The 22,322-nt window shown below is 36.6% G+C and overlaps 1 protein-coding gene across 1 annotated transcript in view; it reads left to right on the top strand.

The window, feature by feature from the left end:
• Positions 1 to 22,322, top strand: part of LEMD3 (LEM domain containing 3) — a 39,586-nt gene that overhangs the window by 15,636 nt on the left and 1,628 nt on the right. Inside the window, exons 3-10 of the mRNA XM_054631533.2 lie at positions 2,159 to 2,225; positions 9,362 to 9,429; positions 11,252 to 11,331; positions 11,412 to 11,560; positions 12,198 to 12,299; positions 13,278 to 13,380; positions 13,616 to 13,794; positions 20,359 to 20,440. Coding sequence (XP_054487508.2) covers positions 2,159 to 2,225; positions 9,362 to 9,429; positions 11,252 to 11,331; positions 11,412 to 11,560; positions 12,198 to 12,299; positions 13,278 to 13,380; positions 13,616 to 13,794; positions 20,359 to 20,440 — 830 coding nt within the window. The remainder of the gene's footprint in view (positions 1 to 2,158; positions 2,226 to 9,361; positions 9,430 to 11,251; positions 11,332 to 11,411; positions 11,561 to 12,197; positions 12,300 to 13,277; positions 13,381 to 13,615; positions 13,795 to 20,358; positions 20,441 to 22,322) is intronic.

The raw sequence follows: 22,322 nt of genomic DNA, 5'->3' as shown, positions 1-22,322 counted from the left end.
GTATTGCAGATTTTGAGACTAAATTTAACAGTTTTTCACTTACTGGTAACATTTAGCTTTTCAACCTTGAAAGCACAGCTGGTAAGAGATGATTGACATGAAACCCAAGGATCTAATTTAGTGTTATAGAAGAGCAAGGGTTAAAGTCCTTCAAAATGGATTTTAAAATTTGTCTCTTTCACTTTGATTCCATTCTGTTATTTGTATTTACTTTTTTTGTCTGAAGTATCAGGCTAACAATTTTTGAGATGTCACCGTTGAAGCTATCTGCATTATTCTTAGTGCTGCAGCATGCGTTCAGGTGGTTCTCTCTTCTGACCTGAATTGTAAACATAGTGATCTGCTTTTGCTAGGCATATATAAGCAAGTATTGCAAGGTAATTGTGGAGGCCTTGGGGGGGGGGGGGGGGGGGCGTTTTTTTTTGGTTTACTGTCTGGGATTTGGTGTTTTTGTTTGGTGGGTTTTGTGTCTAGGATTGAACTCTCCGAAAGTGAGTAATTGCGTATTAAGCAGGTGGCCTTGGCTGGTTTCTTGGATAGAAAATGTTCCTGAATCTCTTGAACAAATTAAATTTCTTGAGGCAGATTCTGAGGATTCTTTCAAAATGACTTTACTAGTGTGGAGAGAATACATTTTGTTCACTGGACTTGGCCTGAGAACCTCTTCTGTGTGTTACTCCTGTTTCTACTGCACTGTTCCATAGTAATCCTTTTCCATGCTTGATTGTATGTTAGCTACACAGGTTATACTGCTCAGTTGCTTCTTTTATGTGGTCCAACTGTTAATTAGAAAAAAAAATTGTCACAGTAATATTTCTCATGTTTATCTCACTGTAGCTATTAGTGAAGTCATGGGTGTATCCACTGGCAAGTAAATTGAACTTGACGTACTGCTGGTGGTGTGTGTGTGCTGGAAGACTGATTTTCCTCTTCTGCCATTCACAGTGTTTTCCAGCCAGGAAACAAGTCAGTAAGATTGGTTAGTTTCCTGAGGAGTATCAACTACATCAACCTAATCTCAGTGATGGTTTTGTAGTACCAGAGTAGGGAGAGATGATGCTGGTAATTGTTAATGGTGCTGTTGGGAAATAATTTGTCCATTGTTTGATCGATGAAAGAAGTATTTTGCTTTTCTGGTAGCAATTTTCTTACAGGAAAAAAAATTGGACTACTCACATTTTAAAATTATGTCAATAATGCTGGTGCATCAGGGAATTAAGCCTACTATAGTTACTTTTTTTTTTTCAAAATTACTATAATCAGCATATGCACAAACTGGAAAATTTCTTTTTTGAGTATTTTTTGAATGAAGGCTCTAGTCCTAGCCATTTGATAAAACTTCAACATTTCAGAATAGCCTTCAGTGTACGTAATTGTTTGTGTATGTAATTGCATGTTCTTTGTCTTTGTTTTGAATAATTCCTTCTAAATATAAAATGGTCCTGGTTATATTAAAATAAATTGCTTGATATCTTGATAAGTTAAACTCCCCTGTAAGTTGCAATTATATGACATCTCATATTCATGCTTCTTTTGGGAATTAGGCCTTTTTGTATTATGGTGTATGCAGGAAGTATCAACAATATAGTTCACAGCTTTCTGGTGTGCTTTCTTTTGGCTTTTTTTTTGGTGAGGGTGGTTTTTTTGGTTGTTTTTTTTAAATTAAATTACTGTAGTTGGAAGGTGGACAACAAAAGTCTTCCTTTGCTCTGAATTTTATGCTGGAATGTGACCAGATGGTACTTTAGTGTGGCTTGTATAAAATGTCACAGCACATTTATAAAGAATAAAACTTTTATTTTTAGACAGTACTTATCAAAAAACCACCCCAAACAAAACAGATTTCTTTTGAGTCATTTCAGTACTCTCTTGGTAGTATCAAAATACTACTGAGATTCTCTTGGTTTTAACTGGCAGATCCATCAGAGTCCAAGCTGCAACCTTGTTCAGCTTCAGTCAAGATCTGAAAATTCAGTGTAGTGTATATTTGGATTCAAAAACCTGCATCATTGTTGGTGTGTGAGACATTACAGCTTCCTACCTGCATGTTTAAACCGTGGGTTTTTTCCTCATGGTAATTGAAGATTTTGGGGATAAAGGAAAAAAGTACATCTGTACTACTGCTTGTTTTAACATAAATATGTTTTTCTCATTCTAGGAAGACGAAATAAGTCTCATGATGAAGAGCTTGTATGCACTTCATGATAAATTGGCACAAGTAGCAGGTAACACTTAAAAATATTGCGATGTAACACTATGGCAACATAAAAGTCCCTGCTCAGATAGTGATTTGCAATAACTGGGTCCCTGATAGCCATTTAGAGCTCCATTTTGGGGAACTTGAAATCCTGTTTCTAGTTCACTTACACTGTCTTTTTCCACCAGTGTTGCGCCTTTTGCTGCAATGTTTGCTAATGAGATAGGCTCTTGAATATTGTGATCCTGTGTGGTTTTTGACCTGAAGCCTGAATACTTTAGTAACCTCATTTTGTTAAAAGGCTTAAATTAAATTTACTATATGTGAAGAGGACTGTGTGGGTTTCTTAAAGGTTGTTAATTCACAGTGGTGAAAATAAAATATTTTGCGACAGTGTTAAAACGGTTACTAATAAAGTGAACAGTAGTGGTTGAACAAGATTGCCTTGTTAGATAAAATGTCCAACTTAACCATATGACTTATACAGTAATGAAAAGTGCTGCATATAGTAATGTGTCAGATTTGGTGTTTAGGGATAGTATTATTGAATATTCAAAGTAAAAAATAGGGTGGTTTTATCTAGAGTCGTAAGGAACACAGCTTTAAACTGCACACATAGGAAATGAAGTTAAGGCTGTGATTATAACTTTGGTATCTGGTAAATGAGAGTTACAGCTGAGTCTGTGTCATGACTATTAAGCCCTTTATATCATCCTTGCATATTTAACCCATCATGTGTTCAGGAGGTCTTAATGGTGTTTGTGCCAACTATTTGTTTGGCATCAGCAAGTTTTACCAAGAAGGCTTTTCCATTATTATCAGGTGCTACAGACATCTTGCAAACATGAAAAAAAATGTGGAAACAGCTCTGTGTCAGATACAAAGCCAACAGTGTAATATGTCAGGGCTGTCTGTATAGGAAATATGTGAGAAATTTGAGCAGCTCTGTAATACCCTGTATATTGCAACAGTAATCTATCTTCATGCAGAAACGTTTTGTTTCCACAGCATTTATGGTGTCTGCTGTGAATAAAATAGGTGTTTGGACAAGCCCCACATATTTTGGTTTGTTTACATCAGAGAATCCCAGAATGGGTCAAGTTGGAAGGAATCACAGTGGGTCATCTGGGCCAACCTCCTTGCTCAAGCAGGATCATCCCAGAGCACATGGCATAGGGTTGTATCCAAATGGTTCTTGAACATCTCCAGCAAGGGAAGCATTCCATGTGCTTTCTGGACCATCTGTTCCAGTGCTCAGTCACCCACACAGTAAAGAATTCTTCCTCACGGTCAGGTGGAACTTCCTGTGCATCAGTCTCTGCCCATTGTCTCTTATTCTGTTGCTGAGTATCACCAAGAAGAGTCCAGCTCCATCCTCTTAACATCCTCCCTTCAGATAATTATAGCATTGATGAGGTTCCCTCTCAGTTGTCTCTTCTCATGGCTGAGCAGGTCCAGCTCCCTCAGTCTTCCTCATTAGAGTGATGCTCCAGTCTCTTGATCATCTTTGTCTTCTGACGTAGACCGTACTATAGCTGAGTGTTCCAGGGGATTCTTGCTTTTCCTTGCTTAGATCACTGTCATGCTGCTTCCCTCTCTTTTGAAGAGTGTAACAGCTTGCTGTTTGTTCAGTGTGTCATCTGGCCCTCCAGGGGCCACACAATGTACTAAATGGGTAAAAAGGTTTGGCACATAATTTCTACATCCATGAAAGAAAGGGAGTTTTCTTTACTAGCTGGGTCTTACTTCAGTAAGCCTTATGAAGGGCTGTCTGCCTTATGAAGAAGAATTTGTATGCTCCAAGACAGCTGCTTGCTTCACTAGGTCTCAAAGATGCATTTTTCTCTATTAGTCTGTTTCTGGCCAGAAGGATCTTCAAATGCTTCCTTTTGAAAATAGAACTATCCTTTCTGGTTAGGTGGTACTCCAGACTGGAGCTGTAATGTGAGATTACCTGGTTGCTCAGTAGAGTAGCTTTCATACAGTCTGAAGAAGGACCTAATCCATCTTTACTTAGACAGAAATTCTCCTCAATGCCAAGTTTCTTAAGATATGAGAGGAAGATGTCTGCCATCCATTTTGGAATACTGTATTGATGTAGACCTGCCACACTGTCTGGAAGCAGTTTAAAAGGCATAAAACAGAGAAAGCTGCAAGGGAGATGCAGGATTTAAGAGTGTTGATCTTGTGCACAGTGCACCACTTCAAAAGAGAAGTTAAAGAATACAGATTTACACAAAGTGGTGCCTTTCAGGTCTCTCTGTCACATACTTGGAAAAGTTTCTCTCATTTCATACTTGGCTATGAATCATTTGTTCATGTTATAACTATTAATATTAAAAAGGCAGGCTGGAAACTTGAAGTAGTCTGTTCTGTTGAGCTTTATTCAACATCTTGACTACCGTAAAGATGATCCCCTCAAAATTTGGTTTCTAGCTCTGTTTAATAAAACAGACTTATTCTTTTTACTGATCTACTTTCTTACCTTGTCAACTTCAAATGGAGGGCAAGTGATGGGGCTTTTATTTTAGAAGATAGAACATTATTTTTTTTAAGGAAGAAAATGTCAGAGGAATAGTTCGTTAATTTTGAGTTAATATACCATGTTGCAATTGTAGATACCTATTCTAGACTGTGGTGCTCCAATATGTTGTCAAATTATTTCATTATCCAATATAGAAATAGGTTGCCTTTAATGCATCACTGTTCTCAGAATTAGTGGGCTGCCAAACCTGTAGTGAGTCATTTCTTGCCTCACAGGAAACTCAGAACCTGAGGAGCCGATAGTGCTTCTCCCTTGAGTTGAAGTTTGTGTTCCCATGTTCTTATCTTGAATGGTTTAGCCATTCTTCAAACCAGCAACTTTTTATAAACAGTATATATTTCAGTACCCAGCACTTTCTGCTAAAACAAAATACCTGCTTTTTCAAAATTAGAGTTACTTCAGCATATGTTAATTACTGGATATCTTGGTCCTTCTTGGAGAGACTTCAATAGATCACAACCATTTTCAGTCAGATTTGCAAAATGAATAAATCTAACCACTATAGTCACAAGAAGCAACCAGCCACCCATGGGTATGACCCTTTCTTGTGGATAAATGATTTTTTAGGTAGCCATTTCTCTTGCCTGGCATTCTTCAGTGTGCCAGGCTATCGGATTTAGACAGTTTCCTTCTTTTCACAGGTCCTTGAAGATGCAGGGGTGAATTAGGCTTTCATATGTAATAAGGCTTCCTGGTAAATCCCTGGCTGGAAGAAAAACCTGGCAAACCACCTAATATTATTTAATATTAATTTCAAGTATCAGTTACTATATCTGATGGCTGTCACAGGCTCTCTGTTCTGTCACTCTCCTAATCTTTGGTTTTTCAGGTGATTGATACTGTGCTGTTTCCAACCAGTGATTAAACAGCTGTTTAGCAAGTTCTGGTGTTCTGCAGTGTTATTGAGCTTTTGAATTTGCCTTTGGAAGATCAGGCATTCTTACTTGCTCTTGGTCTTCTGCTTTTCTTGAGCTGCCCACTTTAGTGTTCTGCTGCAAGTAGCCTGAAAACATGAGACCTACTGAACAAATGTCTTGTACCCTGCTTGCAGTTTGTATTGGTGGCCATATCACATCCAGCTATAAGCTAGAGATCTGTGCTAAATCCACGTCTTCTTTGAAATACTAGATTTCCACTGCATTTTGCTACCAAGTAAGAAAATTATTTACAGAGTAAAGCAAATACTTCAAAATTTTAATTATTTTCTGTTGCCTGTATATGCTGCAGCTCATAAGTTAAATGCCTAAATGAAAGTCAATTTCAAATATTCTAGCCTTCATGGAGAAGATTTCACTTGGTTTTTATATTAGAAGCAGTTGAGACATAATAAGTATTTATTTGAATTGAAACTTTAGCTGCTTTTTTGGTAGTGTTTTTAGAAGAATTCTACTTCTTAAGTGGCCTTCCCAAATACACTAACATAAGCTAAAGTGTAATTTTGTGATTATTGCTGGGATGTGCTATTTGCCTCCCTTCAAAAGCAAAGGTTCTTTGATTGCTCTTGAAGTTGGTGATCAGTAGTCAAGGAAAGTTTAAGCTCAAAGATTCATGCTTTCTAAAGTAAGCTCACAGCAGACATTATAACAGAGGGGCAGTTTTTACAAAGAGATGAGATGTATCTTGCAGCAGACTTGTGTAAAGTTTTTTTGCCTGTGCTTCAGTTTCATTCCTGAATATAGGGCCTCAAATGGAACAGTGGGAAACATTTTTGGCTCAGACTATGGAAAGTGGGTTTCCAGGCCAAGTGGTTAATGATTGCACCAAAGTTATTCTAAGTAAACCTTCATTTGCAGAACTATTAGCTAACACAGTGACTGAAATTGCATATAGGAATATCCTGCTGTTGCAGTAAAACAGAAGGTTGTCTGGCTTGTGAAATGCCTAACTTTCTGCAAGCTTTCAAATTCATGAGTTCCTTAGAAGAAAGCTGTTAAATGGATCTCAGCAAAAGATGTGTTGGAATGAGAAACTGTGTCTCCAATAGCTTTTTGTACAAGACTGAAACTCCATAACTCATTAGCTTACTTTTTTTAAGTGGGAGACAAGATGAAAGTGATTTTTATTCCTCTCCCCCCTGCCCCAGTATTGCTTGAGGGAAGTTTGAACTGATGGGCCTTAGACATTGTCAGAGCCCAGGCAGCAAAGGTTTTGTTAATTGTTCAACTTGTTCAGAGGGAATACAGTTTGAAAAAAAATTCAGCAGCAGGACTGAGAGGAAACTGTCTGCTGATTTCTGAAGATGAGACCAGAAGCTGTTAAGTCAGTATGCTGGCTGGGTGCTGCATAAATGTAATTCTTGGGAAGAAGGCACATAAGATTAGCATTTAAAACTACTAAAGTAATTCAGTAGTCCCCTACCTAAGGGAGCTTTTGTTCTGTTGTAAAAGGCAGTGCTGTGTTCTCAGAAGGTGGAAAATCCAACATGAACCCTGAAACTTCTTTTTAAGAATTCAAATTTTTCACAATCTGTCTCCTGCTTGTGTGTTTGATTTGCTTTCTCATCTGCATATTAACCTCACCCTTTTTATTCTCTCCCATTTATTTCATAACAGGACTTTTCTGCTAATCTAGATAATTAAAAAACAACCAAAGCAAAGCTTCTTAGAAGAAGGGTCTCATCCCCCTTCTCTCACAAGCTGTTTTGTTCAAAGTAGGACTTACATGCTTTGTCTGTATTAAAAAGACCTCAGAAAGACTTCAGGTCTTACCAAACAAGAGAGAAGGCTTAAATGTAGGAATACCTGTTCAGACTTGCTCATGTCATACAACTTAATATCAGGTGTAAATTGTACATTCAGCTTTTACAGAGATATGGTTTGGGTTTCATGTATTTATTCTGTCACTTCGAGATTTAAAACAATATGTTTACACCAGAGACTGTATGAGTACGATGTATAGTTATTCTAAGTCTGCTAATCTTGAAACATGAAATCACTGATGATTATGCATGTAAATTTACAGTTTAGGCTGTACAAAACCAAAGTCTGCCTAAATTACATACAAGAAAAGCCCATAGCTCCAATTCAGGTGCTGAATAAAACCCACTCTAAAATTAGAGTGGGTTTTATGAAAGTGGTGTCCATTTTCAGCAGTGATCTGTCTTGTTTTGTGATTACAGTAGACTCAGGCACTTTGAAAGCCTTAGATGTTGCATGCTAATTTTCAAGTGAAACAGCTTGTAAAGTTTTCTGCTCAGTGCTTGATTGAAAATACATGCAGGCACACAGGCTGAGTTCCAGCAGCACTTCTAGGCCAGTTAGCATAGGAGCACTCTTACAAACACTGCTCCTATTTTTCTATATCCCAGCAGTAAGAGCATCCCTGTTAGGCTAATGTGCTTGCAAGGCCAAATTCTCTTAAATCTGTTGAAGTGTATTAAACAAACTTCTGCAGTCTGAGAAGGACTTTGGCTTCATAGAAATGTGTATTTCTTTGGAACTCCAAATGAGTGAGGTGTGAAGGTGCTTCTCCATAACTTGCTAGTCTTTCCTAACTTTTGCTCACATTGCCTTGCATGTTCCTGTTTTTGTAGGGAACTAATACTTGAAATTGCTTTTTAAGAAATATATTCCAATATAAGTGAAGGTTTACATTTTACAGAAGCACAAGTATCTTAAATTTTCTTAGCCTTGCTATAGCTTTGGGAATAGTACAACTTGGCATAGATTCAAGAAGGTAAGGCAGGCATAACACTCAGCCAGTGAAAGACTGGGTTTGTTGTTTCCTATTTTATTGTTTTGGCACAGTAAAAACATAGTTGCAGATGCCAAGATTTAGAGGTTTTTTAAAGAAATGGTAGGGGAAAAAAGTGTCTTGCCACTGCTGACAGTTCTTCAGAAATGATGGCCTAGTGATAGATGGAAAACTTGCGTTAGACCTTTTCCTTTTCTGTATGGCTTTGTCTTGATATGACTGTCACTACTTTCACTACTTTTTTGTTGATTGCATTAACCATGTACCTTTAGCAGAGAATACCAGGGAGATGATGGCACATTGCTCTGAGGACTGACTATGCATATAAATACCTTATTTCCTGGCTACTTCTGCACACATTCCAAAACCAATAGAAGATGTTAAAAGTGCCTGTTTCAAGCTATAGTGAGATTCTGTGCATGTTCAGGAAAGCAATGAGTTACCAGAATAACTTAGGCCAATCTAAAATGCAGTAACTTCATAGTGCCTGAAATACTATGGATGTATTTCAACTGGAACTTGGGCTCTATAAAAGATAATACAGGTTTTGGAGTTAAAGGAAAATATCTGGAAGCTGAGTCGGTACAGTAACTTTTATGGTAATGTCCTTCTGACAGTTCTTCATGCTGCCTATTATTCTGCTTTTGGTGTAAATACCAAAACACACTTTCTGAGCAGCACATGAGATTGTATTGCTGTGATTTGTGCATATTATTAGTTCTGAAAATCATCGGGGTTTTTAAACTTCTTTTGAAGGAGAAATTTGTGCGGAGATTTTTTCCATATTTTTAGTAGAACCTATGAGAATTACTGTACTGCTATGGCTGCTTGTGTAAATGTTGTTAACCATAAGCTGTTGTTTAGGTGATTTTATTTTATATAATGCAGTAATAAATAAATCAAAATAAAAGTTTTCATTTTACCAGGGGAACATGAATGTGGCAGCTCTATTCAAAGAAACCTTACCGTCCAGGAGGCAGCTGCATATTTAAAAGTAAGCAAATGAGTTATTTTTCATTGATTCTATAGAAGATCTGTATAAGTTACAATTTGCAAGGCCTGTTTTCGTATCTACTGTATTGACTAAAATTTGACTTAGTATTGAATGTTATTTGGAAATGCTCTGAACTGATGACTTTAGTACATAACTACATATGATTTTTATTTGGGGATGTAGTGAGCATTTGGGGAGAGGGAGGGTAAAAGAAACAGAATTAATTACAATGAAAGTGTAGCTAGTAGTACTTCATTGACATGCAGGGCTTTTTCTCTTTCATTAAAACACCAGGAGATTATTTGGATTGATGGAAATAGTTGACCAAGATGAAAATAATAAATTTATAATACTCAAATATCTAGATGCTTCTCTGGAAATCACTGTTTTGGTTTTTGAGAGTTAGTAGAAAAGGATACTCTTCCATTCTTTGTGGAGAATGGTTGATGGGTAGATCTGTGCAAGCAGCCTGACCGGCAGCAGCTGTTTGGAGAGGCTATTCATTGATGCTTTAAATAGAAATGGTCAAAAAAAGGCCTTTTTGTTAATTTGATCACTGTGCAGTATTATGAAATCCCACTCGCTGTTATTCCCCTGCCTCACTCCCCAAATAAAAGATGACTCTTGCCTTGTCTTGACAGCTGTAGGGTTTATTTTAGCCCACGTTGGTGTACCCTTCAGTGGAAAACTACTTGAAGCTTTTAAGAGGCAGAGAGTGTAAGATTTCTTTGATTGGATGGGGAGGAGTTAAACTGATGTATTTAATATACAAATGTGTATGTAATAGACAAAAAGGGGCAATGCTTTAGAGCATCCCAAAGAAGCTGCTAACACTGTTTTATGGTTTGGCAATAATAATCTATATCAGTTAAAATCAGTCCATTGTGGAAAAAATTAAGGTTATGCCCTAGAGCTGATTGTCTTGCCTATGTTATGCTGAAAGAATGACATAACTGTTCATTGTTATCATAACTGTTTTAGCTGTGCTAGAAAGCTCAAGTTTAATATGAAAAGTTGTTGCTTTCTAGGAAGTCTTATTTAACCATACAGCTGCTTTGCAGAATTTGTGTGTTCAGTGATAAAATTTTCAATACTTTAATCTCAAAGGTAAAATAAAACCATTACTGTCTTTTCTTAAGACTTATGCTTGGATTCCAAGCCAATGTGAGGTTCAGAGTAAAGATGAAAATAAAACTTTTTTGGGACTGTAATTTCAAATACAGCAGTAACTTCCATTTTCACTTTTCTCTTTCTGCAAAAGAGCATGAAAGATGAGCTATGGAGAAAGCCTTAGCTCAGATAGCCGTGAATGTTACCCTATTAGAATCGATATCAAATAATTTTTTAAAAGTCAATGTAGTGATGTCAGTTCTTGATCTACAAATCCTGGATTTTTTCTTCAAAATATCTGTTAAAACTATATTTACTCAAGCTTCTTAAAATAGAATGGAGCATGGAACTGCTTTCATAGGAGGCGTTTCCAGCGGAGTTCAGATCTAGTTGAAGTTTCCCTCTCGGAGTAGATTTCTAGCGATCGCCGCCTAGTGGCTGAATAGTTTTTCTTACTCTAGAGTTGTGAATAAAGCAGTGAACGTGGCTTGGCTTTTCAAATACTCCTTAGTTTGAGGGATGCTGGTGAGTCTGGGAACTGCTTGTAGCACAAATAGATTTACTTTATGCAGTGGACACGTACTGAAAATCTGAAGTATCAGGAATGAAACAATATAGTTTTGACTATTGATCTGTGTAGTATCTCAGTTTTATTGGCATGATAAGTCCCTGGTTATTTATGAAATTACTGATTAATATTGTATTTTGACAGAATTTAGATCCAGAATATGAAAGTGTACTTAACACATCATTACAATGGATCTTGAATAGTGGGGAAGATGTTGGCATAAAGTAAGTAGTGTTTATTTCTTCCTTTAACTTCTTCTAAGAGAATGTATCCTTTTTCATAAGTGCTGTACGTTTTTGAATAGGTGTCTCAGCAATGACCCTAATGAGATGGATGTCACTAACGTGACAGATGTGAAGTATCTGGAATCCACTAGTCCAAAGATGTCTTTCAGGTGTCGTTTTCGCCGTGCGTTTGTTAATGTAACTCACAGATTATCAATATTGCTTTGGGGTAAGTTAATAAAACAGTCAACCTTTTTTTGTTGTAACTCATATTTATCTAAGTGCATGGGGAAAAGCAAGTTTAGAGAAAGTTTTTATTCAGCCATAAAACTTAGAGTTTCTGTTCATATCCTGATTAAATTGGGGTTTGATATGCATTTCTGTTGCACCACTGTATTTCCACACTGGTTGTTATCATCTGCTTCTATAGTCAGCTGAACATATTCATTCTTTGGGAAATCTTTTTCCCTGCCAGAGCAATATCTTATGGCTTTCAAACGTTCCATGTTGAACTGACCAGAAAAAGCAAACTGTTCAATAAAAAGATGATAGCCTTAATTTTGAAGCTATTTCACTGTTGTTCCAGGAAGTTTAAAAAATAACTGCAGAAAAGATGATCTGGAATACTGAGCTGTTCTTAAAACAATTAAATGTTTTCCTAGAAATAACTGCTCTTTCAAGTGGAAGAGTTTGTGTTCCTGTATAAGAGTATAAAATACAGACAGCAAGTACAGTGTATTTCACTAGCTTTGGAATGTACAGTGTTTGTTAGATAGTTCAGTCTACTTCTGAAGTATGCTCTGTAAACTCTGTTAAATATCCAGTGCTCTAATACTGCTTAAAGTGTATTATGCATGTTAATGCAGGTATAGCAATGGTTTGGGGAGTCTTACACTACATGAAATACCGTTGGGCAAAAGAGGAAGAAGAAACAAAGCAGATGTATGATATGGTGGTGAAAATCATAGGTATGGCATGTTCAATTGTGTCTGATATATCTGTATCAGCTTTGTATTAGCTTTCAGAGTACTGTTAATTAATTCAGTTAATGTTTCTTCATGTTTAGTTGTCATGCTGTTAGAGTTCTTGGTCCAGTGTGACACCCCATCCTTTAAACCTAATCAAAGCTTTTGACATGAATCTTCTAATTTGTGAATTATATCAACATGGCTATAAAGTTGCCATTGACTTGGTAGTTTTTTGTCCTACTATTGAATACAAATATAAATGTGATGTTTGTTTACTGAAGTATAGCGACATGTTGCTTTCTGTGTCTGTTTTTTTCAGCTAACTTCAGATAAAATATCCACTCCAAAAATGTGTGGTAGCTCTCAATACCATCCTTAATGTTTTTTTCATAGAAAAAGTAGCTTTTTAGTTAATTACTTTTAGCAGAAGCTATTTTGGCAAAATAGTATGCACAACTGAGATCTGAAATCCCCTCTTTCTACTTGAACCCACAGTGTTAGTAGTGGGTTCAGTTTGTAGTCTTTCTGTTTGTCTTGTAGTCTTACTTAAGTTGTTCTATTACTTTCATTTATGGTAGTCACGATAAATACAGAGATGGTAAAGGAATCAAAACTGTTTTATTTTAACCATGTGCCTACCTTTCTTGTCTGCAAATCAAGTTTTGTTGAGGTGGAAGCAAAGCACTTTCTTTTCAAAGATGGCCATGTTTACTAACACTTAAAAAGTACCAGTCAAGAGTAACTGTAAGAACTATCTTCCTTTACTTCAAAGTTACTTGGGATACCTAGATATGCTGTTGTTAATTTTCCTTAAGAATGTTTTGGAAAAAACAATGATTCAAAATGCCAGAAAAACCTAACTATTGAAATCGGGAAGAGTGTTCAGAGTAGGTGTTAATTGCCAGAAGTGATAGTTTTCTTAATGTTTGCATGAGCTACATAGTTATCAGTTTGGTTTCTTTTTTTTTTTGTCCTCAGATGTTCTAAGAAGCCACAGTGAGGCTTGTTCAGAAAATAAAGAGTTGCAGCCTTACATGCCAATTTTGCATGTGCGTGATTCTCTAATACCACCTCAGGACAGGTGCGTTCTCACTAGAAGTACTGAAAGGGGGGGAAAACTAGTAAAAATAAATTGGTCAATTAACTTAATTTCAGATAAAAATAACTTAATTTCTTAATAGATTGCACAGTGTAGTATTTTGGAGTTTCCTGTTGACACAGATGGAAGGAAAAGCATTGGATTCTCTTACATGGTGGATGTCAACTATGCAGGTTGTTGTTATGCTAACTTTGTAATTCTTGTTTCAATTTTTAAGGAGGAAGATGAATAAAGTCTGGAACAGAGCAGTTGACTTTCTTGCAGCAAATGAATCTAGAGTTCGCACAGAGACACGAAGAGTGGGTGGTGCCGAGTTCTTGGTCTGGAAGTGGATGCAACCTTCTGCAGCATGTGACAAAATTTTAGTGATACCATCGAAAGTGTGGCAAGGCCAAGGTATTGAAGATATATTTTGCAGATATGATTGTCTTAATTTCTGCATCTAACTTAAAAATGGTACTCTGTTGCTTGAAAACAAGCATGAAAGACTTGTTTTCTCTCTTGCATTTAAGGATTGTTATAAACTGTTAGTGCTATTTCTCTATTATCTTGTTGTATGGACTTTCTTTTGGTGCATTGTGTCTGCCTTGTTTTCAAGGGAAAGTAGCTTTTTTGTTATAGCTACTGCAGAAATATGCAGTGGGTATTTTGCCAAAGTGAGTTATTATTTCTTTTTTTGTGAATTTAAAAGAATACTCTTTAGTTGGTCAAATTCTGACATGCCTTACACTTACTGTTAGTAGTGTAATTGGTTGTGTATGACAACAGGTAAATTGTGTCTTGCAGACTTAGGTTTCCTGCTGTTAAGTTGCCAGTAAGCTGCCTAAAGACAAAGTTAGGAGGAAGAGATAATTATTTTAAAAGGGAAATTGCCAGGACAAAAGACTTCTCAATTAGGAAAATGTGCATTTGGAATATCTAATAGTGTTAGATGTTCTATCTCTGTCATAAATGTTTTTCTACACTGCATTTGTTTTTCAGACTCTGTGGTCAGCATTTGCTTTAATAGAGAAGGCAGTTTGTCATACATGGATTTTTTAGTGCTCTGTCACTTTTCAGTTTTATCATGAAACCAAATGGCAAGAATGTAGTAGGTTTGCAGTTGTATGTCTGCAGTGGTCGTATTTTCCTGGTTTGAAAAACCTTTCTTGGTTTTTCTTTCTGCTTTTCTTCATGTTAAGCTTCAGGTTTTGGTTTGCTTTTTTTTTTTTTTTTTGTCAATGAAAAATTGAAACTATAGGACTTGAATTCTGGTTTGCAATTTAAAAAGAATGGTCATTTCTATCTCTGCCTGAGTGTGGAAGTAAGTAATATCATTATATACTTCTCAAACTTATACTACTGGTTTTTGCATTACATTTCTCATTTTAAATAATTCATTGGAAATGAGGGCTGCTTTTTTAAAAGTACCGCATGAATGCTGCTGCAGGCTTGAGGTTCTGTTTGCAGTAGTAGTAATGTGGCATTCTGCTGTGACAACTGTATTGCTTAATTTCTCAATTTCTCAAAGTTTTCATGAGTGAGATGTGTATGTGAACTTTATTCGAGGAGTTGTGGAACCTTTTCTTTCCAGGACTTTGTACATTAGGGATGTGCAAGTGCTTTAGTTGCAATACAGAAATGGTGGGTTTTGTCAACAGCTGTTTCTGTTCCATCTCTGTAGTACTGCCACGATTGAATATCAAGCACTTAAATTGAACACAGCTTCTGCAAACCATATATGTATTATAAATCTGAATCTTCTACATACTGTATTGTTCAATGCAGGCTGGGAAACATCATGCTCTAGTTTCAATTTGCTGCTCATTTGCTCTCAGTTTTTCTTGTCCTGTTTGACTGCAGTATAAATCACTCCATGGCATTCTGTCCTGTATTAGAAATCAGATTGGATTCTTCTCACCCGGAGACCCCTCAGTGTGTGATAGCTCAGGTGGTGTTTTGCTACCTGTAATATACATTCAAGACTGTAAACAGAACAGTCTTTCCTAGAAAGATTGCTGTAGTAGTATTGATATGTACCATCCCAGTCTGAGCATCTGATAACCTACTTCAGCTTATTGCAAATATGGACAAAATAACTTGATCTCTCAGCTGTGGCTTTCATCTCTATGTTGCTTAGAGAGTATGTACTACAACTTCCTGTTTCCTGTTGCATAGGATGTATCAAAATCCATTCTGTTGCAGTCCTTTTAATTGCAATTTTTCTGATTTCCTTGTTATGTTTGAAGTTTAGTGAAGATCTCTGAAGAGCTGAAATTGCATACTTCAGCTCTTAACAGAAGGGTGTGAAAGTGGGGTGGCTGAAATGACAGTGGTTTATTTGGGCTCATGACAGTCGGCAGGCAAAGGCAATTTTCACATGCAAAGGCTCTTTCTATTTTGCACTCCTTGTGTTCAAATAACTGTTGGAAATAGTTCTGTTGCATAAGTCTCATGCTTTTTGCCCATCTATTTCTTTCCTGATGTTAGGAATTCTCCATGTATGTGTCACGTTCCTCCTTTCTTGGAAGTATGCATTAACTGGAATTTAAGTTCATTCTCCAGTTCTGATGTTTGAATGTATAAGTTCATAAATCTAGATACTCTTCAAGACTGCTATGCCCTCAACAGACTTAGCATATAGAAAATCATAATGAATTCTTGGGTCTGAATCTTGTGAATAAATTTCAAGCTTGCAATTTTCTAACCATCTGAGATCTGGTAGTGCTCTGTAGCAGAGAACAATACTTGAGCATGTGCAATTGAAGAACAAACCCTTTTCAGAAAGGCCTGTCAGCATATACAAGGGTATCCGTGAACGATAGTGTGCATTTTAACTCTTGGGACCTGTAGCTTGCCTGAGATCTACTGCCTGCTGTCTGTTAGCAGTGTGTTAAAGCATCACTGCGACATTTTGTCCAGTACTTCAGGGTGCAGCCTGTGTTTTGACAGTTTGGTTTGGTTTTTGTTTTCTGGATCAGAATAAATTCTGGCGCCATCCCTTTGAAATATTACCTACTGGATACAGTAGCTGTATTTTTTTAAAAAGAAAAGGGTAGGTAAGCTAATTGTAGGGTGGATGAATGCAATGTTTTGAAAACAATATACAAGAGAATAGTGAGTTGAGAAACAATCTTGATCATGCCAAGTGATTTAATTAAATCTCACAGTGGAGAGAACCCCACAATTCTAGTGTGTTCAGTTTGCTTTTGAAAGAACAGATACAATTGTCCTATCACACCTTTGATAACTGGAATTCTGAAGAAAGCTAGATAGGCAGGGCTGCAGTGTAGCTAAGCTAACAGTACAAGCTAAAGTTCCTTGACAGCTCTGGAGATGAGATAAAGAGGTTCTCTGAAGTACCACGTCTAGGGTGATATTTCATCCTGCAGCATGGAAGATAACCTGTTACCTTTTGTGAATGACACCCCTCCTCCCCGGCTTGTGAGAACATAATCTTTTCTCTGAACAAAAACAAACCAAAAAACCCCAAACCACAATTATACTGTGAACTATTGCAAGAAAACTGGATTTCATGCTGCTTGTGAAATTTAGTATCCATCCTGTGTTTGTTTTCTATAGCTGAATTAACTATATTAAACCTCAGTTCAACCATATTTTCTCTTTGGTGATATTAATTTCAGTATCTTCCATGTGTATTAAAGAACCTCATGATGTATGAAAGAGCATATTTTCAATATTTTCAGGTAATTGTTTTCTTTTTTTTTCTTGCCTTTGATAAGAAGGATTAGTACTTATTAAATTGCAGTGATCCATGGCTTAACATTGAAAAACCTGTTTTTAAGAAATATGGCTACCTATATTTGATGCAAGTATTCAGCCTTATCGGGTTCATCAAATGTACATCTAAAGATCTTTTGGGTTGTCTTGTAACCCATGGTGATGATACTTGGGAATTCCTTTAATAGTAATATATTAGTAATTCAAGGGGTATAGAAAGCTGTACTGCAATCTCTTCAGTGGTCATTTTGAAGCCAGTGCAAGAGAGACTTCTTCCATCATAGACAGTAATAAAGGGGTTGACAAAAGCACATGTGTTTAGCTGCTGCTGCTCTTCAAATCTGGAATGATAGTGATATTCAGTTTAAGGTAGTAAAACAATGTACATTATGAATTAAATAAAAAGTAGCTTCCTTTTCTTGAAAGTGCTCAGTAATCCCCAAGGGGAATTTATGAAAGTCCTGAATTTTTTCCTACCAGCGACTTACTGCACAAAGTTGTGTCTCTGCTTCCCTATTTCATCTCTACCTTTTCATCTTTGTCTTGTAAGCATTACTCCTTAGACCTATGTAGAAAAAGATGTGAGATGCTTAGTTAACCACTGTGTAGATTATACTGTTGTCCTGCAAGAATGTTTGCTTATGCCCTTATCAAGAATATTTTGTATGCTCCACACCAATGTAACTTTTCAAATAATCAGTACTGTATTCTGAACAGCTTAGTCACTGAAACAACTTCTTTTAGGGGAGGGGGAGAATCAGTTGTTACAGATGTCAAATGAAGTTCAAGAGACATCACTTAACTATGCTAGTTTCAGTTTTGCTGTGTAGGTACAACATTAACTTTCCTGTGTCTTCTCTACACTCTCTTTTTGGGGCCATTTCTGGTATACATATTAAGGGTTATTATTGTTCTAGCATTAATTTCACACTTCACTGATTTCCATGGTAGTTTTTTCCCCTTATACATGAAAAGCCCCATCTAAGTTGCAAAAATTGCTTTTAATTTAGCATGATTTTGAGAAGTTTTTTTGAGAAAAGACAGAGTTCATCTTTATTTTCATATGCTGCACTACTCTGGGCACACTTCCCTACTGGTGGGATGTTACATGAAGTTAGAAGCAGATTAGTCCTGTGCTGATGGTAGGCTCTGAGTGAGGTTATCTCAGTAAGCACCCAAGATCTTCAGGTCAAAAGGACATCAAAGTTATTAGAAACTGGAACAGGCAAAGAATGGTTTATATAGGTAACTACACTAAAGGGTGAATTCCCCATTTAGTTACTTTTGGATAGCTCAGTGGTTTAGCTGCTTCCATAAATATCAGTATGGATTTTTTTTAGTTCATAAACAGCTTCGAGAAGTGTTGATCCTCTGGGTCTAGGATCTCTGCAAATAACCTCGCCATTCTTCATCCTTGGATTAAAACCATGTGCTGAATAAACCTAGTTATAAACAATCAGCACATAATTTCCTCAACCCCACACCTTTTCAGGTCCAGGTCCATGACTAGGCCACCCCAGATCACCTTCTCCAGTATGGTGTGGTGCCCCAGTGTACAATATGCTGGTGACATTTCACCCCACCCTTGATCTGCTGGAGCCAACCTCCATAAGTAAGGTAAGTCCATGTATTTTTCAATGTTGCTTTGTTCTGTAAAGTTTTTATTGTATACCCTATGTATAATTTTTAATAAGGGGCAAAAAACTTTACAAAACCATGTGCTATTGAAAAAGGACTTCTCCTTAAACTATAGGCAGCTTAGAGATAGATGCAGTGTCACCAGCATATTTAGAAATCTCTTCCCAAGACAAAAACAGACAGTTGTTACAGGTGTTGGTGACTTGCACTCTGTGTGCATGTATTCTTAATAAGAACATTTCTAGTTATTTGGGGAACTTGCAGTAGGTTGGATATTAGAATTGGAGGCTACCTTTTCTGATTTCTAGTTCGTAATTGTATTTCATTTGTCGTGAGAATTTACATAAGAATAAGTTTTTCTATGCAGCTATGCAGTATCTCCAGGCAGTGAATTTTCTCTCGGTTAGTGCTTGTCTTTCACAAGCTGTGTCTTCCACATGACTTCATTTTGTCTGTGTGACACAGTTTTTGTTTGGGTGGCATACAGAAGAGCAGCAGTGTTCATGTATCTTGGATGTACTTTCAAGATTTTAAAAGATTAGCAGTAAGAAGCACAGACATCTGCCCAAATCAGACACTTCTGACCCTTGGAATGTAACATCTTGAATATGTCAAATTTTTCTAAAGTAGGATTGCAAAGGAGAAGCATTAGTAGCAGTTTTTTTGTTGTTGAGATTTTAGTCTTATGTTTAAACTCTTGAATCTACTTAATCTCAGTCTTCAAAGTAAAATTTCCTTCAAGCCTTGAAAGCTGTTTTACTAGGCTATCCCCTTTCATTTCCACTGCTGATTTGTTGGCCCTTCTCAAGGTATGGAGCTGCCTTATCTGAATCTGAAGTGCCCCTTGATTCCTTTTCTCATGGTACAGTCTTCTCTTGTGACTCTCACAAGTAGAACTTGTGAACTTTAGTGAAGTTAATATTTATTTTAGGGTTTCAGCATGTATTTAGTGGCACTGTTCAGCTTTGAGTTACTCTGTTATTTTTTATTTTAATTTTTCTTCTTATATCTGTTTTATCCTCTGGTATGTTTCATTTCAGATTTTTAGAAGCTTCTGATCATGTATGATCATTTAGGGCTATAAAGGCTCTGTCCTTGTAGAGCATCCTTGACATGTTACTGCACTACAAATGTAATGCAACATCCATCTTAAGGTCTCCTTATTTATTAGCCAGATGGGCAGCATATTGCCTCAAAAGTAGAAGAAGTGAAAATTTCATCAGGCAGTTAGAACTGTATGGTTAACTTCCAGTTCCAGAAGTTTACTCCAGGTGTTGTGTATATCTGTATTTTCACTGGCAAATCCTTTCTTTTCAAGTATATGGTATTTTTAAAAATAGTCCTGAATTCCTTCCATGTGGCCTGGATGTAAGAGAGTGCCTTAAATGTAGAAGTTTTAAGTATAAAAAATTAAGCAAAATATGGTATGTTTTCTTCAGTGTGGTAGAAGACTGTGTGAAACTAATTTGCTTGAATACTTTCATATATGAAATAAACTTTCTTCTGAGTAAAACTAGAAAGGTATTAATGTATAAAGTTGGCATTACTTACCTCAATGGTATTATGCCTGTAAATTAATATTTAATTTATTTTTCTTTCTAGCATTTCATCTAGATAGAAGAAATTCACCCCCGAACAGCTTGACACCATGTCTAAAGATTCGCAATATGTTTGATCCAGTTATGTAAGTAAAAGCAGTTATCTGTCTGTATTTCTGCATCCTTTTGGAAGAGTCCATTTCTTACCTCTGAGAGGGGTTTGGAAGAAGTGAAGAAACATGAACATGTTGAAAAAAACAGGTTGTAAAAAAAATGTTTCTCTTAACATCTAGGAGAAGACAAAAAATCTTAACCATCTGCCTTCTGTCCTTCATTGTATTGCTCTGTGTCTTTGGCTCACTTCTTGAAGGATGTGGCATCAGTCATTGTTATTTGGAGCAATGACTGATCTTTATCCATTAATTAAATTTGTAAATGTTCAATTGTATCAACTGACAGAGGAGACTCATGTGGCCTGACAACAGATTGTAAGTTTTTAAAGTATTGTTCAATATGCTGGAGTATTTGGACTGCTACAAAGCTTGCCCAGTTTGCATTTGAAAGGCTGAATTTAAATCACTTACTACTTTATGGCACTGTGACTGCCTAATTCTGAAGCAAATGGATTTTTGTAGTGGGAACAAATTATTGCTGCGTACTGGCTTCTAATGCTTATGTAATTCTCATAAGTCTGAAGTATGTACTCTGTATGAATAAGTAACAAGCCTTGTTTCATGTACCAAAAGCTAAGGAAAAATAATTTTTTTTAAAAATCTTTTAAATCTTCACCCACTCCACTATTCTGTAATATCACCTTTGGCTCTGGACTAGATCATGGTAGGAGTTGGGAACTAACACATAGGTTATGCCAGATAATCCTGTCTAAGCTTTGAAGTCTGTTTGTCCACTGTAAAGACATACAGGGACTTCAATAACTTCTCTGGAGTAAATGATTCCTTAATGTGATTATACAAGGGAAAAATACAGATGCTATGTCCTACAAGGGTACATGTGAGATGCTACCTCAATAATACAACCTATTGATTTGGACAGGAAGTAGGGGAGGACATCAGAGTATGGACACGAGTGATTGCAAAGTTTGGATGTATTTATTTGGCCTTTTTTTTAGCCACACTTAATTAGTTTAGTTCCTTGCCTTCTTAACTGAAAAGGTGTTAGTTAATTTAGCTCAAGACAGTGTTACCCCTTGCATAGAGAAGTACTCCAAACCCCTTTTTTTCAATGTCTAAGATTTAATGTCTGGTCAAAGACACCAGCTTCTGTGGCTTCTATAATAATTTTTAGGTTGCAGTAGGGTGAGCAAGACTGAAATTGCAGGGGTTGTTCTTGAAGCAAATTGATAGTCCTGTAGGAGGATTAAAACATGAGATTTGCAGGGAATTTTAAGTGATATCAACATCCTTATTGTCTTTGCTTCAAAGGAGACTTAATGAGCTGTATTGGTTAGTCTGAGTGGTACTGAAATAAGTCCATTCCTGGAGCTTCACTGTAATATTTATTGGTATGTGGTATTGGCTACTTTCCTGTTTCAGAATGTTAGCAGTTCAAAATGTCTGCTGTTAATGGAACTAATTACTGAGGTGTTATTTTTGTCAGAACAATCTCCCTTTTTAGCCTGTATCTTTGCTGTAAGCTTCAGTGCTTTTTAGCAGTGACCCAGTCCATGCCCAACAGGTGTATTAAAAAGACTAGGAGGAGATGTGTTCTGACACTTGTCTTTAGTGCCTATGTCCAGTCAGCTATTTGGAACATTACAACTTCTAATACATTGACTTTTTGTAGACCTTTTCTTTTGGAAGTTGACCTAGCTCCATTACTGGACTGCTGGATTTTTTTCATAGTGGGATACCTCATCCAATTCCATATTGTACTCCTAGTGCATTCTTCTTCTGTGAGCTGTCTTTCAGAGGACTATTGCTTAAGGAAATAGTTCTTATCATACCCTTGGAGTTATCTTAAAGAAAACCCAAACAGAAATCCAAAGCCCTCAGTGCAAGACAAACTGTA

The sequence above is a fragment of the Agelaius phoeniceus genome, chromosome 5, assembly GCF_051311805.1.
Source record: "Agelaius phoeniceus isolate bAgePho1 chromosome 5, bAgePho1.hap1, whole genome shotgun sequence".
Taxonomy (NCBI): Eukaryota; Metazoa; Chordata; class Aves; order Passeriformes; family Icteridae; genus Agelaius; species Agelaius phoeniceus.
The sequence above is the reverse complement of the archived record's forward strand: the minus strand, read 5'-3'. Positions and strand labels throughout refer to the sequence as shown.